General features: G+C 37.0%; 1 protein-coding gene across 1 annotated transcript; it reads left to right on the plus strand.

The window, feature by feature from the left end:
• Window positions 1-540: 540 nt before the first annotated feature.
• Window positions 541-2,926, plus strand: LOC144710500 (D-tagatose-1,6-bisphosphate aldolase subunit). The gene is made up of 5 exons (XM_078584302.1): window positions 541-826; window positions 1,169-1,266; window positions 1,326-1,439; window positions 1,591-1,692; window positions 2,619-2,926. Exons 1-5 carry the CDS (start codon window positions 580-582, stop codon window positions 2,787-2,789), a joined length of 732 nt encoding a protein of 243 aa, XP_078440428.1. The 5' UTR covers window positions 541-579; the 3' UTR covers window positions 2,790-2,926.
• The last annotated feature ends 17,077 nt before the right edge of the window (window positions 2,927-20,003 follow it).

Here is a 20,003-nt window from a genome sequence, read left to right on the forward strand (position 1 = left end):
CAGCTGATAAAAATAATTATTACTCTATGCTCAACAATAAAATGAATGGATTCATGACATGTCCAATCTATTCTAAATAATAGTCTGAGTAGAATTTCTCAAACCCCCTTCCCTCCAAAATGCACCTGAAAACCATTTCAAAATAGTTATGTGAGATTCATGTAGAGTCACTTATGGATCTTTTTAGTGGTATATTTATCTCAGTATTGAATCAAACATCTCCACACCGTATTACACATCTAATTTCATAAACACTATTATACCTAAGTTATGTGCCTTTGTAAATCATGCTTTAGCTTATGGTACAATAAACATAATATAAAAACCTACCATTCACTATTCGTTCCACTCACCTTGAAAACCGAATTATCTAATTAGTGATTTTGAATATTTTAAAAACTCTGACGTGGCCGTGGCAGATGTTGCCACGTGTCCATTCTCCACGTTCAAACAGGAAAATCGAAGCCCACTCAGAAAAAAAAAATCAGAAAAAGGAAATGGTCAAGAACAGAGACATATATAGCTTTTCTATGGCCATTCTTGTTCTATAATCTTCAAATCTTCTCTTTGATTCCCACGATGGCGGACGCGTCTTCCCTCTGCTTCGTCTTCTCGATCCCGAGCTTGATTCCACAAGCTCGATCTCAAGATTCTATGCGTGTATATTCTCTCCATTCTTCATCATCTTCTTCTTCTTCATCGAAGCGAAGGCGGCCCGTCTTTCGATGCCGCGCCAAGGATCGCGGCGATGGCAATGTGTACGGGGGGGATGATGTTCATGGATTCTACCCGTGGGATCCCAGGAACTCGCCAGGCGGCGCTGAAGGTTTGCTTTGATTTAACGAATCGGAAGAGAAATCTGAATGGAAGAGAACTCTGACGGAGAATTTTGATCTCTGCGGAAAAACCCGAACTTTTCTGTGTTTCGTGAAAACCCATGTCTCCATTGATCGGCTATTTACCTGTTTTAGTTCCCGTAACAAAATTTCCCATGTGCCGAAAAAAATTCTCTTTCTGATCCCTCAAGAGCTGCTGAAATCGTGGATGGAGAAGTTAGATCGCTGAAGAAATCGTGTTTCTTTGTTTCAAATGCGATTATCTAGCTCAATTTTGACATTGATGAATCGAAATTGTTACCTGAAGAGATGATCTTTGATCTCTGCTGCAGAGATTCAATGGGTGGTGGAGGACAGAATCACGCTCTTTACGTCTGAGGGGCTCATTCATATCGGCGGCTCTCTCGTCCCACGAAGAACGCAATCAAACGTAGAACTCCCCATCTTCTTTTAGCTCATTTCCTTTTCTCTAATGGTTTTTGTCACCAGAGGAATCAACAACGAAAGGCGATCCAGAGGATTCAGAGATTTCAGGAGAGCGACTACATGGATCCAAAACAGGGCCTCTGTCTCGGCGCTCTCTTCGACATTGCCGCCACCAATGTAAGCCATTCTATAACCATAATTCATGAATCAAGGAAACATACAATGAAGATCCATGAAATTTGGAGTGAAGTTTTGTTTCTCTTGAAAATTTTGAGCTAAAGGTTAGCAAATCTTGAAAAGGATCATGTCACATCTCTGGTTCTTTCAGGGCCTTGACACGGGAAGAAGGCTCTGCATCTTCGGCTTCTGCCGATCAATTGAGATGCTCAGCGATGTCGTAGAGGAGGCTGTGGTCGGCCATGGCGGCGAGGTGAGTATGATAATTAGGGTATGGTGTCCAAGATGATGATGACAAGATGGCGATGATGAGTTGTCTTCATTCTTGTCATTAGTCTGTACTTTGGATGATGGTGATAATTTGATTGGATGACAATGTTGAGTTGTCATCATCCTTGTCATCAGTCTGTTATTTGGATGATGTTGAAACTTTTTTGGATGATGATGCTGAGTTGTCATCATCCCTGCCATCAGTCTGTTATTTGGACGATGTTGAAACTTTTTTGGATGATGATGTTGAGTTGTCATCATACTTGCCATCAGTCTGTTATCTGGATGATGTTGAAAATTTGATGGGATGACGGTATTGAGTCATTGTCATCGTTGTCAGTATTCTGTTATTTGGATGATGTTGATAATTTTCTTGGAAGAGGATGTTGATTCATCGTCATCCTTGTCGTTAGCCTTTTATTTGGATGATGTTGATAATTTGCTCGAATGAAGATGTTGAGTCATCATCATCCGTGTCACTAGTCTGCTATTTGAATGATGTTGGTAATTTGCTTGAATGACAATGTTGAGTTTTCATCATCAGTGTCACTAGTCTGCTATCTGGATGATGTTGATAATTTGCTTGGATGACAATGTTGGGTCATCATCATCTTTGTCATTCATTCACTTGTAGGATGATGTTAGTAGTTTGCTTCGTCGATGATGACCAGAGGGCTGTGTCTAGTTGTCATCATCCTCATCATTTATTCACATTTTGGATGATAGTGATAATTTGCTAGGATGATGACCAGAGTCCAATGTCTAGGATGACGAGGATCGGATGATAATGTCTAATTGTCCTCATCCTTGTGGTTGATACTATGTCAAATTGTCGTCATCGGCGTACTCCAATTGTAGAATGATTCTATCTAGATGGAGATCGGACTTTGGAATTGGAGTTATTTACAGGTGGTGGTGGCGGAGAAGGCCAGCGAGGGGGGACTGAATGAGAGGCTGAGCATGATAGTGGCTGTACCACTGCTCTGGGGTGTTCCTCCAGCCTATGAAACCCTCCATTTTGCTGTCAAAAGTGGGGGTGGTATCGTAGAGAAGGTTTACCGGCAGTGGGACTTCATGTGATAGAAATTCACCATTAGGAATCTCTGTACATATAATCATCCATCTATGTACAAAATATTGTGATCAAACTCATCTGATTCTGTAAAAAAATACGATTCTCTGATTATCTAAACCATTTATGAATGACACATACAAAACAGATTTGTCTTTGGTACAAAGATGAAATTGGATACCAATATCGGATTAACCGATATTGGATAAGTGAACTTACAATAGTATAAATTGTACATGGGGGGGGGGCAAACCCCACCAGTCCTACCCCCATCAACGGCATCAACTATGTCAATAATAACATAATCGTGATTCTTTTTGTCAAGATGTACTGTTATTGTTCATTGTAATCTTACACAATAGCTTTATCTATTATAAATACCGTTATCATTATTGATCCGTACTTCAAAAGAAGCATCAATTGCTCATGAGATGGTCATTTAAGTTATAGGAGCTAACATCCACATTGTCCTCTTCTTTTTGATCTGTTTTCCCCTTCATCCATCATTTTTCTCGCAATGCATGCTCCCCTCTAAAATATTCATGTCCCCTAAAAAAGCTTGAACAAATGACACATCACATTGATAACTCTCGCATTAAATTCCTGTTAATTTATGTACACAAGGAGGTATGCATCGGTAACTGTTTACTTTAAATAAGTGAAGAAGTAATAGTTAAAAATATCCGTCATGTGAATAAACTGAATCAATTCATAAATATTTAGTTGAACCAAATGGTACCATGATAAAATCAACATTAATAAGTCCAAAATGATAAAAAAATTATGAAAAATACTCCAGTTATCATATTTTTGGATAATAATGAATGTCAATAGTAGATGATGATATGCAAAATTAGTCTCTGACAAACCCAATGAAGAAATCCAACAAGTACACTAAACTAAACACTTCTCCACTAAGTGCAAATCGAGGGAGATAATTTTGAGAAATTAAGAGGGGTTAGAATGATAATTCCCTATAAAATCTTCCTTCAGTGTACCTGAATTACAGGTGCATCATGCTCAAATATGTTGCAGTTTTCAGCTTTATCATATGACTTGCATATCTTCATAAAATACAAGGAAAAATAATTCTACTAACAATATCCTTGTGAGGTTTAATGAATAGCAAAGATTTCATATCCATAGACAACTAAGTTTTATAGATATTTTGTGGTTGTCAAGAAGGTCACACATGTATGTTATGTTTAAGTTAATTTAATTTAAATGTTTATTCATTATTATTATGTGGTGATGTTTATAATAAAATCATAGAATACATGCAACCCCTAAGTGAAATATGATGATATCATAATACAACGATCTCCATTATTTAAACATGTATTATAAAAATCCAAATCAAAGTACACTTAAAACAAACATTGAAATACCTAAAAAGAATAACACATTATGATCCTACTTATATTATAAATATGACTGATCCTTTTGTCATTAGTGTAGAGACACAAACAAAAAATCTGATCCTACACAAGCCTTTATCCAATATCACATATTTTTGGGAGTAATCTATTGAAGAACTATTTATCTATCCATTATCCTCCACCTACCTTAACAGTTTCTGTTGAGCCATCCTGTGTCCTCTTCTTTCTTCACCCATAGTTAGATGGGAACCTCATCACCCAGGTTTCATTGATATAAAATTTATATTGTGTGCTCATACAATAGGAGAAGAAACACCCTATTTTTAGGTAGGAAGAGAATTAGAGGGAACCCTAAACACAAAGTAACATCCATCCATGAGAGTTTGATCTTGCTTAATATAGGTGTGAGGCCCGCCATTTCAATGAGTGAAGTGAGAAAATTCTAAGATTATAGTATCATACTGATGCAGGACAACTAGAGGAATGCATGCAGGCGACTAAGGAGACGGAATGGACGACGATGGGTGCGAAACGCAGGAATGGTTTAGGATAGGTGGGATAAAACAGACCACAAATCCACATGACCGGTTTCAAAAACTTAAAACCGATGAAATAATGGTGGTGCAGTCCCTTTCCTCGTCGAGGGCGGGAGTACTGTCTTCAACCACCTCGACAATGCCAAAGCACCAAATCCAATACTTTCAACTTCGCGTTCGCGGGAAAAACTCACGAAAAGACCTAATCCACTAATCCAAGAAACTCAAAGCAAATCCAATGGCGGTGGACAAATTCTCATGGAATACTAGACGGAGAACACACGACACCACAGAGTTCAAGTGTACCTCGACACCGGAGTGCGTGATGAGGCTACGGGAAATTCTGGTCGTAACGTGGCTCGGTGATCCGGGCGTTGTATGGCCCTGCTTGGATGATATAGCTTGGCGATCCGGGCGTTGAGCGGCCCTGGCAATGGGACGGCTGGACTAAGCCTGGTTGCTCGGTGGCCGGAGTGCTTGGGCGTGGGGTGTCGTTGGCGGGACAATTGACATGTGCTTCGATAGGGTGTCGCTGATCCAAGTGCGCGGTCAGTTGGCGGGGGGTCAAGGGGGGAGTTGCCCCCTTGCGGGGTGCAGGACAGTGCCCTGAGACCAAAACAGTATGCACGACGACCTGTGGCGGCAAGGGCGTCCGGGGCGTGGGCGGTCGGCGTGGCAGCCTGCGCGGTGTCGCTTGCGCGGGTGGCCGGGTTAGCGGCCTGCGCGGGCGTGGCTGGCGCGGGCAGCCAGGTTGGCGACCTGTGCGAGCGGCCTAGGCGCGGGTGGCCGGTGGCGGCCTACGCGGGTGTGGCTGGCGCGGGCGGCCAGCTTGGCTGCCTGTGCGGGCGGCGTTGGCGCCTGCGCGGGCAGCTGGGTTGGCGGCCTGCGCAGACAGCATTGGTGCAGGCGGCTGGCGAGCAGTCTGCGCGAGTGAGGGTGCCATCGATAGAGATGGGGATGAAGACCGGTGGCGGCAGCAACATCGGTATGGCGAGGATAGGCCTTCATATTGACATTGGAGGAAAGATAAAATATGGGAAATGACATAAAAATAAAACGTGGGAGACGTGTAATCATGTCACGTCAAAGGGCAGTTTTGGATCTGTCGTTGGCGACGTGTCATGACGCGGGACGTCTCTTGAGTCGGTGGTGGCACGTCCGAAGTCTGGCAGTTATTTGGTTGATGTCGATGACGAGTCTGCATGCCAGGCGTCTCGGATGACATTGGTGGCGTGTCCGGTGTCGATGCATTGACGTTGTCGCCACCACATACTCAAAGATAAGTAAGCTTCACTCCTCATGACTACCAGCTCTTCCCAGACCAAAAGGGGTCATTCCATGCATACCTAAAAGGCTAGCATCTTAAATGTCATAGGGCGTACTCATGATAACCATGTGATTGATAGTTTTAACACTTCATGCACGTCTTGTTTTATTTCTCGGTGAATGGATGTCTTTAGGTGACCAAATGGTCATTACTAAGGGACTTGCAATGATCAAGTTGGGGGGTATTTGATAATCACAATACATACTATTTTTACTTCTAATGTGATGGATTGTATGTATTTATTTTTATTTAATGACCATAAAGGCTTAAAATAATTTTTTACATTTTTATAATACAGTTCAGAAATTTATAGCACTTTATCAGAAATTTATGGCATAAATTTCATAAGCATCACTCACTCATTCTACTGATTACAAGTGCGTAGTTTTAGGCTTTTCCGCCAAAATTCATAATGGTCAAAATTGTTTTCTCATTCCATTCAAACCATCATCATCAACTATTGCCTGGCACTGCCACATCGCCCATAACTTTATTTATTTATTATCATTTTCTATGACAAAATTCTATTAAATTCTCTAAAACTAATAAATTATAAATAACTTTATTTAATTATAAAAATTATTTTCTCAACATTTTTTCATTATTTTGAATAAAATGTACTATTTATTTATTAATTTGGATTTTACCCTTTAAAAATAAAAATATAAAAAAACAGAAATTAAGATTAAATGCACCTATCCAATACTTGCTCCTTTTGTATTTAACCCTTATGCTATGCTCATAAGGAATATAAGTATTGTTGTATAAATCTTAAAAAATTTAAATTAACTATTAATTCTATTTTATTATTACTAACTATAATGATGATGCATTAAATGAAGATGACTGATGGAGGAAAATTAGGGTGTTAATTTCAATTGTCGCCGTAAATTTAATTTGCCTACTATCAAATAAATTTGATGAAAAATATAAACTTACTCAAATATATAGATTTAGTAAGGTCGTCTCCAGAGGGACTGTCATTTAGGGATGTATTCAATAATGGAGTGAAAATAATGGAGATAGTAAGTATGATAAGAAATAAGCAATAAGTAATTAGTAATTAGAGGGAATATTAGCTTAATAAGATAAACTGTGAAAGAGAGAGCAGATATTATATGTATATATATTTTATGGATACTAATAATATTAAAGAAGTAAGATACTAGATATTATAGTTAAAGATGGGATTAATATAGTTAGTGAAGAAGTATAGATTACTTAATAAGAGCAATTAGTCATAAGAAGGAAGAAGAAGTAGAAGCGAGAGAAGTACTTATATATATTAATAAGATAGATTGGAAGAGAATAAGTAATTATCTAACTATACTATACTAAGTAAGATGAATATAGAGAGATATTACGGAGTAAAGAAGTAATAATAGTAGTTAAGAAGTATTTATATACCTACAAGATAGACTGTATTATAGAATACTACTTATATAGGTAAGATATTTATTATAGGATTAATATAGGTAGTTTTATATGTTTTTATATGTTTATATTTTTTATATATTTGATTTAATGAAATAAAGGGTGATTTAGTCAAACACCTTGAAGGTGTTCGACCAAATTCTCGAGAGAGGGTCGAAACCAGATGGAAGTATAGTTGATGACCATAATTATGTCATAAAATAATCAGGTAATTGCCATTAATCAAATCATTATTTGCAAGCATTAGTTCCATATTTACCATTCAAAGCATGATTTTTACTAACCCCACTTGATTCAGAGAATCAAATGGATTGGATCTTATCTTTCATTTAAATGAGTACAGATTTAGATGAAATCCAACAAGGAAGGTACCTGATTAAGCAGACTGACTTATCCTCAACAAGATGAAGGCCAAATTCTCTAAGGACTGAAAATCACGTACTTGGGCCAATCCTAAAAGGCAAAGAAGCCCAAGAAGCCCAAGAGTTGTGCCCAAGAGAGGAAACCTATAAATATTTTTTCAAAGAGTTATTTGAGGTTGTCTGGAATTTCAGCTAAAACAGGTTTAGGGTTTGGAAGAGAGGAGTTCAGCTAAAACAGATGATGAGCATTGGAGTGGGAAGAAGAAGAAAGCTGAAGAATAGCTTGAGCAAGAAGATCACATCCTTGCCGAAAGGGTCGTGACACAAGGTATGTGTGATTGCTCAGTTTCAATCTTGTGTAATTCTCCCTCTACGACAATCTAGGTTGGGTTGGAAAGCACCAATCTTGTGTAATTGCTCAGTTTTCAACATTTCCAACTAAAATTGTTCATTTGCTCTAGGTTAATTTGAAGTTTATTGTTCAAAAGTGTTCTTGTGTTCCCTCCATTCCATCCAATTCAATCTTCACAATCATTTCCATCACCATCCTCTCCACCAATTCACCCATCTTCACCAGATCTTCAGCTCAGCAACCCAGCTCAAGCTGCGCAAGCAGCAGCCCCACGCATAGAAGGCCAAGCGCGCAACCAAGGCTGCGCGCAGCCTCGTGCGCAGAAGGCCGTGTGCAGAAGGCCGCGTGCAGCCAAGGCCGTGGGCAGCCAAGGCCGCGCGCAGCCCCGCACGCAAAAGGCAAAGCGCGCAACCAAGGCCGCGCGCAGCCCCGCGCACAGAAGGCCAAGCGCGCAGCCAAGGCCGCGCGCAGACCCATGCACAGCCGAGGCCGCGCGCTTGGCCTGCTCTCATCCAAGTTACATGCAAGAGCCTGTAACTGAGCAATTTTACAGGCGAGAGCCTGTAATTGCTCAGTTCCATCTGAAGATATTTTCTGAATTAAATCTAACCTTTTGAAGATATTTTCTAATTGAATTTAGTGAAGATAATTCTAAACTAAATATACGGAAGATGCTTTCTATAATCTGTCTACTGAAAATCTATCTTTAACTTACTTATTGATGATCATTTCATTACTTATGTACTGAAGATTATCCTACTCCATTCTTCTTGATTATTATTATATAAGTTGCTCAGTGAACTAAAGGTGAGATTCTACAGACACCTTTGCTGTAGAATCATAGTACTGAAGATCTTAGAATTTATTGTTAGAATAAATTAATTATAAGTTAAACTGAAAGAAAATTACTATCTCATTACCTGCTCCTTGTGGTTTGACACCTTACTCGCCCTACGGCTGTGAGGTTAATTTTATTTGACTGTCTCAATACTCACACGATTAACTAGTAAAAAACAGTAAAAAAACCCCATGATTTGAGATTATAAATAGTCTAATTACTTATAATATGATTTTGTATTCTATAAGGGTTTTATAATAGAAAATCAGGGATAAGTGGGTATTTCTGTCGAACGCCCATGAGATGCTCGACGGAATAACCAATAGAAGTTGATTAGGTTTTTCTTAGATATTTATTTTATATGATTTTATAATAGGAAATCAAATTAAGAAGGGTGGTTTCGTCGAACGCCCATGAGATGTTCGACAGAATGCCTGTGACAAGTCGCGGTGGGATAGATGTGTATGTTTCTAATTTTTATAAGGTTGGTAGAAAGTAACTTATATAAATCGGGAAATATTTATCACACTCATGAGATGTTCGATGAAATGCCCAAATGAAGTCACTGTGAGAAATTTTGATTGAAATGGATTAGATCAAGGATTAAATTAACTTGAGACAAAATTAAACTAAACTCTTGAAATTCAACAAAGATGAGCTCAGATTACCCGATTTCTCTCTGAATCTAAGAATGAGGATGGCAGCGCCGATCGCCGCTGTCTAGCCTTGATATGCATTTTATCCCTCTCTTCTCTCCCTTACTGGCGCAAAATCAAGCGCTCCTAGCTCTTCCTTGAAGCCTCCACGAGTCTTCCACAACCACCGGCACTGTCACAACACTATCGTCTTGCTTCAAAGCTCTAAAGGGACCTCCGCTTGCCGTATCTGGACAATGGTCAAAAGATAAGCCAATTAGATGCCAAAATCCCCCTTTAAAGGGTCAAGAGAGGTTCTCTCGACCCCTTAGAGGGGCAGGCTCGATCCAACGGCCCCTCAAAGGAGACTATGGTCCCCTCGTCGGCGGGGGGGGGGGGGGGGGAAGAAGGACGAGATTTTCCCACGGCCATCCAATCTTTAGTCCATATGGGTCAACGGCTGCGATTAAATCACAGCCGAGGACCCATACTAATCGGTGTACCCCTCTCTTGCCACATTGGCAAGCCTCGTCATCTGCCGCATCATCTTCCCCCCTTGCAATTCATCCTTTTGGGTGGTCCCCCTTCTGCTTCAGCCGGGACAACCAATAGGGAAGCCTAAAAAAGAAATAAAAAGCTAAATAATAATGACCGTTCGATTTTCCTTCGGAGGATAGAATGATCGTGATTAAGATGACACTTAAAACCGGCCCGAAACTGATTGGGCTTCAGGCCCAGTTGACTCGAAGCTTGTTTCTGTTTCTTTCTCTCATTTCTTAAAATCTTGGCCCATTGGGTCACGATCTTTTCTATTATGTATAGGTTCGACCAGAAACGGTCTGAAAACAACAACCTATTACTAATCCCATATGGAAATATTTTAAAAAAGAATAGTCTATAAAAATTTCACCAAGAATTATAGGTTAAATTAAAACAACTTCCCTCTCTGTGCTCATAGACTATTTGGGCCCCTACGTGCTTACCTGTTGGGCCTCACTGGTGTGGGCCTTACAGCTATCTCCTCTCACGACTGCTTGGCTCCTTGTTCCACAGGTCTTTCTGGTCTGACTTCAGTGCACTGCGTTCTCTAGCTTGGCGGTTGGCTTGAGGGCCACCAGCTTCCTTGATATAAAACCCCCTTTTTATATCTTTTTATCTTCATGGTCACAAGCTTTTTTTTCCTTTTAAAATGACGTAAAAAAATGGCTTTCATACCCTAAACAAGTTTTTAATAATAAAATGGCCATATTAAGGATTTTCATGAAATAATGCATAGAGAGAAAATTTATAGTAAAATAGGGATACTATAAATAAAATGATGCATATAATGACTCTAAAATGTGTTGATTTTTCCTGCTAAAAATCCATTTATCAATGATCCATTTTGTTCCCTTGCTAGATTATTGGAGATTTTAGACAAGATGTTCTCTAATAATCTCAGTTAGACATTAGCAGTGACTATAATAATGGATTAGCGTTTGAGGTTAGCCCTACTCTAATGAAATAACTAAGAGGGAGCGAATTAGTTATTTTTTATTCTAGTTATATTATCTAATTCCTTTTACATATTTGTTGTGTATTCACTCAATACCTCACATTACTTGTGTACTAAAGTTTTTAATACTGGATGAGGTATCCAAACCTCCTGCACCAGTCCAAAGGGGGAGCTAGTCTCCTTAGAGTCTCTTATCACCTTGTTAAACACCAAGTAGCAATAACTATTTGTCTGGTTGATCAAGTCACTATTCAACATGAACTTTTGATCTGATCTGTTCATGCTTTCAGTTAGCAACCTCACATTTCTGGCATCCTTTGGTACATTTTCATGTCTTCCATGAACTGATTCGCAGGGCACGCTACTCCCTACTCCCTTTGGACTTACTTGCTCTCCAAAGTCCTTGAGCTACATTCCTGATCCATACATATTACAATTATGTCTGCGTAGACTAATCCTGCATACCCTACAAGTTTTAGAATTAAAGTGCAATGGGTTGACTATTTGATTGACCCCGTACAATTTCCCCCTGTTGAGCACCGACTCACTAAGAGTCCAGTCCTTACCCTCACTAGTAAGTATAACTTACACATAATTGAATTAGAGTGTAATACAAGTTTTCCTAGCTATATCTAACTTTAAATATGCACATTATAAAAAAATAATAATCTTTGAGCTCAATCTTAAATGTAAATAAAAGATATAAAGTAATCATTGTTAAATAAATCTTCTCTGTATAATTTAATTTTGACTTTCTAAAGTTGACTTTGGGTTTTTTAGTGAGCTTTGACTTTTGGCAGATGAATTTGATACTTTGACTATGAAGATTGAGTCTTAAAGGCATTTTAGTAAAATACTTTAATATGTGATTTCATGAATGTTCAAAGTAATGCATTCCTTAGTTATACCTTGAAGATCATGAATCAAATAGTTGACTGGTTCTTAGTGAAGACCGAATATCATCCGTAGTAACACTTAATGACTAATATGTTTCACCATACGGTGAACTAGACAAATCAGTGATTCAGGACTTGGATCTTCTATGACATGAAGCTATACATATGATCTGACATTTTTCAAATATTTGTTTGGATTTGATCTCATTATATTGGTTTAATGACTTCATTAAATTCCCAATTACTACCTTCATGTATTTAAGGCTGAATATATTGATGTTTTAGTGAAGATTAAGTACAGGAATATATTGCTATCTGATGGCCCTATCATGAGTAAAACAATATAGTAAACAAAACTGAAGTTTTATTGATTTTTTAAAGATTAAGTTGTTGGTATAATGGTTAGTTTTTTACTCGTAGAATTGAGAGATTTTTTGAACTTATGAAAAAATATTAAATATAAAAACTCAAAATAAGAGGATTAATATTTCATATTTTCTAATAATAATCAACATATATATATGACTATTGGACTCTTGAAAATTTATCAATATGCCCTTTTGGATTTCTAAGTCCATATATACAGTTTTAAACTCTAATTTAAAACCCCCTTTCTCCTTGCTCTTTCAAAATTACAATCCAAAAGCTAGAGATATCTTTCACTACCTGAAGCAATGTTGAAATAGTTTTTCAGTATTTCTTAAAGATGGTGATTTTTGCTAACATCAATCTGAGTTCAAGGATTTGGATTCATCTTTTTGGGTGCAAGGAGATTCAAGATTGAAAGGAAAGAAAGATGACCTCTGAATTTTGCACATCCTAGACCCTTTTGATCAGTTTGATATCTTTAATATAAGTTTTAGGTTGATTTTGAGAATTATTTAACTTATAAGTAGTTTTTAAAAGTTATAGGGGGATGAACTTTGGCACATAGGAATTGGGCAGTTGACTAAGAAGGTGGGAAGATTGACGTTTGGAGACCGATTCATAATCAGATTGAATCAATAGCAGACTGATTCTATACAAAGTGTTGTCGAAGAGAAATCAATAATGTTTATAAATATATTTTCATTGTTAGATCTTTGTGTTCAGTTAGGTTAAGGCTTTGGGGCCATAATAAGAATACTTCGGGGGACAAAGTAGAGAAAGCTTTAGGGGCCAACTTGAATTAGGTCAAGCGTGGTTGCTCCATAGAAGACTTTCGGAGTAGAGGATGACAAAGCTTCATTTTCCTTTTTATTGTTATCCTTGTTCAGCCTTTTTTCCAAGTTATTTTCCTGGGGAGAATTCACACAAACATGGTGATAAGCCAAAAATAGGGGTAAAAACTATGCAATTTTTAGCCCTTGTCGTTGTGGATTTTGGCTTATGCAATAAAATTTATAAGAACTCCACTTAAGACGTATAGTGATAAGTACGAGTGTCGTCCAAGGGAAGCTAGTAAGGAATTCGATTTGGTGATTGTATTGGTCGTTTCACTCTGATTAAACTGAATTTGATCTTCAATGAGGATCAAGTCACCCTAATTAGATGAGAATTTAGAAAGGGTGGTAGAAGAGTTGAGATGAATAGAAGAAATATGGAGCTCTAAATTGGCTTCTTTGATCCTAATAAAAGGATCCAAGAGGTCAATTAGAGAGGTTAAAAGGGAATTTTTAATTTGAGTTTGGTTTGTTTTTGCAACTTTGATAATTCAGCACTGAAATGGGGGTAATTTAATCTCCTAAGAATTAAAACTAATTTTTTTAGAGTTTTTCTTTGGAATGCAGTTGAATGCTTAGTTGAATCCCTCGAATTCTCCTCTCAATCCTAATCAGGGCTTGTACATGCCGCTCAAGCCAAGCGATTTAGAATTTCAGATCAAAACTAAGAAGAAGAAACAAGAAATTGAACTAATCTCATTCAAAACGCACAAATCCAAATACAATCAAGGAAAAAGTACCAGATAACTTGATCCAGGGTGGGACTCCTCTTTGTCTTGCAGCTGTGATAGAGAACCATCAAGAATGAGCCCCCCCTCTCGAAATTTAGCTTTTATACTTAGGTTATATGGTAAAAATCACCATTTTACCCCCATTTAGTACTTAATATTTATCTATCAATGTAAGCTGTATCTGAATAATCCAACCGTACAGATAGAAAGAGGGGATCAAGACGAACAAATCTATAAAACAATCATCTCAATCGGACTTCAGGATCAAAAGTTATTAATAAATCAATTTTAAACCAATTTAATCCATTGGATTTTAAAATTGATTTATTTATTAGTTTCGTTTTTAAACACGCAATGACGTGTCACTCTCTCATTGGCTGGCGCATTTTGAATCCTCCTTTTTGCAGAAAAGTCCTTAAAAAGCCTGGAATTGCTTTTGGACGCCGCCCAAAAGTAATTGCGTATACGCCCCTGGCACACTCTCTCTCCTCCGATTTCTCCTGAAAAATTAAAAATATATATTAAAAATTGCAATAAAACCCTGTAAAATTTTAAATTGGACCTTTACGCCTGCAGTGGCGACCGAGAGCTGTTTTCAGGGTCTTTTTGCAACGAAAGTTTGCAAAAAGGCCCTTGAAAGTTTGAAAATAATCAAAATACTTCTTTTTCTATTATAAATATACTTTTTTTCATTGAAATAAATACATTTCATCTTCAAATAAATCTCAGAAAAATCCTAAAAATTCGTAAAAAATTCTAGAAAATTCTAGAAAATTCTATAAATTTCACTGATTCATTCCCATGCTGATAAATGTCGAAATAAAATATTAAATATGCCATTTTCATTCAAAAATAATTATTTCGAGCTTCAATAAATCCTTTAAAATTCATAGAATTAACAGAAAATTAGGGAAAAATCAGAAATCACTAGAAAACACTATTTTCATGTAAATATATGATAACAACCCCATTTTAAGCTCTTTAAATGCATAAAATCATGCTAATAACATGAAATAAAGACAGAAATTAGGGTGTTATCACATGGTTAGAACACATTATCATCTAGGGACGGATACCCACGAACAACATTAAGGATTAGACTAAGCTGCTATACCTCATTTACTAGTTAAAAATTTAGCAGGAAACTTAACTAAGTTTAATATAGAATTTAAAGAGAACCTAATCCCCCCCCCCTTAGAAGGTCATATAGCTCTTGTCTAAAAGGGACCTCTTAGGGCAGTATGTTGTCTCTTGTCTTAATTCACATCTTTCTTCTTTCAGTTCAGATGTAAGAATTTATGAGTCAAGAAGCATTAGGTATGTGATAATGATATAACTTTTGCTACTAAGGAAGGAGCCAACTCAGAAATGGTAAGCCAAAGTGCGCCTTAGGAGCGGGTAACCAAAGGTTCTCCAACATTCTTCAAGGAGGCGCGTAGCGCTAATCATTTATAAGAATCAATCAGAACTGACACACAAATTTACGAGCAGAAGCGGAGCAAAGATGAATAAGATGAACTGACACACAAGCTTATTTCATAACGTATTTTTTTTAAATACGTTATGAAATAAGCAGTGACTTCTGCTGCCAAAGGCACAAAAGTGGGAGCGAAAGACTTTAAGTTACAAAATAATCAATACAATTTATGAAAACAATAGCAGCAGTATGGCTTTTAGAGGGCCCTCTCTTATGGGTTACCCTGTCTCCCATTATTTCCCCATAATTGGCTTCTTTTTTTTTACAAGCAAAAATTTGGGAAGCAGAGCATACGACTCAACTATGTTATGACTAGATTCATATTCTTTATTTTTCTTTTGATTATCTTCTTATGCATCTTTATCCCCCTAACTGGCCCATTACATCTTTTGTGTGTTTTCTTCAAAACCTTAACTCTGAAACTACTCTCTTTTTTTAATGTAGATTATTTTTTTATGGGATATTCCGTGAATCATAGGTTATATTCTTTACATTCTTTTCAGCAAAACCAAAGCCACGACTAGTTTATAGACTATGCCATTCCAACATTGAGGTAATATCTAATGGCATGAGGAGTGAGTTTCCAGGGCAGCCCGAGATCTTGAGAATGGATCAACAAAATCCTCCACAACCAACCCTACCACTCAATCCTAAAGCTCAGCGAGCCATTCTGCATATGTAACAACCACCATCGGCAGATAAATTGCCCATCAAGGCATGAGTTTATGAGCATAAGCAAAAGCGGGAGCGAACAACTGATCTCGAAAATTTGCAGATCTCATCATAGAATTGTGAGATGTAGTTACTTCGTAACCTGCTCCACACCATCTACATAGAATAGTTGAACTCTTGGAGGAAGGGTGGTAAGGCAAGCTTCCCCTTTATGATAAGGTTATGAAGTCAATGGACGCTCTAGTCAAATTTACTACAAAAGTACCTGGACCGGGTCTCTGAAAAGGAGCTTTGTGACTATGCATTCTTCTTAGTTTCAGAATGAATAGTTATCCACTCCCGCTCATAAACTCGCTTCTACTCCTAAGCACCTGGAGTCGCTTGCTCCTAAAGTCGCACCTGCTGATTGATGAGAGACTGAAAGACTTCCCACTTGCTGACGAACCAACCCAAGCAAAAGAAAGATAAAAAATCCCAAACTGTATTCCTGACCTACTTGCTTTCTGATTTACAACGGATAGACTGACGGCTTTACTTGCTCGACTTCCCAAAGAGTAAAAAGAGCAGAACAGACTGACTTCAACTACACTAGCTTTCTCATTCTTTTCAGCGAGAAAAGGTTATGAAAGAAAGGACACTCGCTCGCACAATAAGCTAGTGCAGTAAGCCAGGCATGACGAGCAAAAGGGGCAAAATGAATAAAGGAACGAGTTTACGAGCGGGAGCATTTATGAGCAGAAGCGACAAAGGCATGAGTTTACAAGCGGGAGCAGGAACAAATACACTTATTAGAATTCTAATATAGGTAGAAAAAGAATGAGAACAGAAAAGTTAGCAAATCAGAGACATACCCCCTCATATCATAAGGTATAAAGAACAGGTTTATGAGAACAAAATAAGCCTCAGGACAAGGATTTTGAACATAAAGGAATTGTAAAAATTAAAATATGTAAATAAAATTAAAAATGAAAAAGAACATAAAAATAACAAAAAATGACAAAAATTAGAAAATTAGAAAAATAAAATAGCAATATTTTAAATAAAAGTTTAAATTATAATTAAAGTATATTATACTTAAAATAAATTATAAAAGTTAAAATTAAAATAAAAATGCATTAGAAAGTCTTGGGTGTGAGGCTTCACCAATTGAGAAATCCTAAGCTCAGTACTTGTAGGCTTTCCCTATTGAGAACTCCTCAGCTCAGGCCTTGGAGGCTTCGCCGATTGAGAACATCTTGAAGGCTTTGCCAATTGAGAACACCTCCATCCATGGGTGGGTGTGAGGCTTTGCCGATTGACAACACCTCAGGCCTTGGAGGATTCACCAATTGAAAACACCTTAGTGAAGCTTCGCTGATTGAGAACACCTTAATGAGGCTTAGCCGATTGAAACACCTCGAGCTCATTTACTCAAGGTTAAGAAAAACCATTATTTTTAGAAGGGAAAGTACTATTTTGTGAATACACCCAAAGTTATATCGATTAAATGCACTCAGGTTATTCCATAGCCACGTAAACTAACATACTGATTTCTTTGTCGTCCATTTAATCAACCTTTGTTTTTGTAAAATATCATAGATAATCCTAAAAATTTACGTGTGACCCTGTAAAAGATTATATGTGATGGATGAAACAAATATCATGATAACTACCTATGGTTTTTTCCATAACTGGTGACCTTTAGAGAACATGGAAAATTTTCTCTTGAAGAAAACTTAAGATACTAAATGATATTTATTTATACATAAATGTATCCATAACATAATCATATTTATTTGTTTCTCAATCAGTCACTTGATTTATAAATTCACATTCAGAATTTCTAGAATCTGAAACTAAAATTTCTCGTACACACGATAAAGGAAGAATCATGATCTCATGAAAGATGATCATCATTTTTCTCTTTGCCTGAGATTGCCAATTCTTTCTAGGTCCCAATCACCAAATGTGAGCGAATCATTGTTGATTATGAATTGTCAAATGTGAACCATTGCTTTCTTGATTCTCAATCGCCAAATTTGAGCTAATCAATAGATGAGTCTTCATATCTATATACCTTTTTAAAAAACCTCTTCTCTTTCTTCTTAGTCTTCAGATCCCATGAGAAAAAGCTACAAAAGGAAAATTTCATAAAAAATGAAAAAATGTAAAGCGGAAGAGGATATATATTATTTAAGATGCTTTGGGGTTGATGTTATTGTATGCCTACTTGATCCGTCAGCATCTACATTCACAAAGGCATACCTTTCTTTTATGATTTTGGCTAAAACAGATAAATAATACTTTTGTATAAAATGTATATCATGCTATTTCATAAAGATCAATGATTAAAGTGTAAGATTTAAAACTCATTCTAACTAACACCTAAGTCATTTGAGTGTCTCCCCTGATGCATGCTTATACACAAATAGTAATTGATGAGGGGAAGGGTACAATGAGAGAGTTGTTTTAATGTTTTGAATTCTCGAGAGCATGAGGTATAGCTTGGAATCCCACATGATGGCAATTAAAACTTTAGAATAGTTTTAATTTATCCTTAATTAATTAATATATATGTCAGCATTGTTAATTACAAATTTTGATAAATAAATGTTGTTGGGTGATTAAGTTCATCAATTAGACTAATACATGGGCCTCAAGGGTCACACACATAAGATCTATGGAAATTAATAGAAGGGCTATAGGAAAATGTGTAGATTAAGAACAAATACACAAGGACTCTTTAGGTGCCCATACTAGCCAGATCTGGGTTCAAGATACCCTCCTAGAGAGAATGATTGGTCAGAAGAATTAAACCAAGATCTTGAATGACTGAATTACTTCAAGAGGAGATCCATCGTTCTAATGATCACATGTATATGTCTAGCGGCAAGAATGGCTTTTAGGTTCTCCTCTAGGGAAAAAGTTGAGAGTAGAATCAGATCCACATAAGGCGATATGACTATCAATCATTTTATAGTTTGATCAAATTCAATTCTATGGATTATGCTGTGAGAATCATTTTAGAACAATCAATCAACCAAGAAAACCCAACAAAATACCTATCATATTAAAACACAAGCCCTTAATGTCAGTATTTGCATCATACATTCTTTTACAGTCTTTGAATGAGCCATAACATCACCAAGTTATGGATATTTACCTCCATTAAGTACTAGCTTTTTTCAATGACATGTCTGACATGCTGAGTTTTGTATGCCACTAAATCTCAAGCTTTACCAATGAAGCATTGGCAGCCATGTATATAATACACAGTGGAAAGTAATAGAACCTGGAACGAAGCAATTTACTAAGGTAATTTATAAGACGTGAGACATACCAACCCTTTTTTAATCCCAAATGTCAATTCCTTATTATTAAAGTGTTGTTGAGATCATGGGATAGCTTAGAAGAGTCAAGACACTTAACCCAAATGTCTCAATTTTATCAACATGTAATGTCAAGTACTCCTCTGGTATGCCATTGACGCATTTGTTCATTTATCTATTTGGGGGTGAAAACTTGTTGATTACCTAAGATCAAATCCTTTGCATTCTAACACTGTCATCTATACATAAAAATGAATTTATTTTTCATGGTGTTTGGAAATATTTGTGGATGCCCAGAATAATGAATAGGAAGAAACCTCTTGAGTTGGAATGAAGATCTAGACATAAAAATACCTATCCATTTGTGTTGTAATGAAGCATTGAAGACAATTCCTGCAATCCTAACTCTCTTAAAAACACATATCCACCAAGCCCTTATATGTGGCGAAATCAAATATGATCTCACTGTCCACATGAATGATCTTATTGTTCATCACATTCATCTTCTTAGTTTTAGGAACCAGAACTCTTTCCATTATGTTATTATTTACAATGATTTACATACACCAAGGCTCTTT

Source organism: Wolffia australiana, chromosome 12, assembly GCF_029677425.1.
Source record: "Wolffia australiana isolate 7733 chromosome 12, ASM2967742v1".
Classification (NCBI taxonomy): domain Eukaryota; kingdom Viridiplantae; phylum Streptophyta; class Magnoliopsida; order Alismatales; family Araceae; genus Wolffia; species Wolffia australiana.

Excerpts from the sequence above, each read along its gene's own strand:
- LOC144710500 (XM_078584302.1), top strand. The coding sequence starts at position 580 with ATGGCGGACGCGTCTTCCCTCTGCTTCGTCTTCTCGATCCCGAGCTTG. Across the intron at positions 1,440-1,590 it reads TCGACATTGCCGCCACCAAT|GGCCTTGACACGGGAAGAAG; the intron begins GTAAGCCATTCT and ends TGGTTCTTTCAG. Across the intron at positions 1,693-2,618 it reads TGGTCGGCCATGGCGGCGAG|GTGGTGGTGGCGGAGAAGGC; the intron begins GTGAGTATGATA and ends AGTTATTTACAG.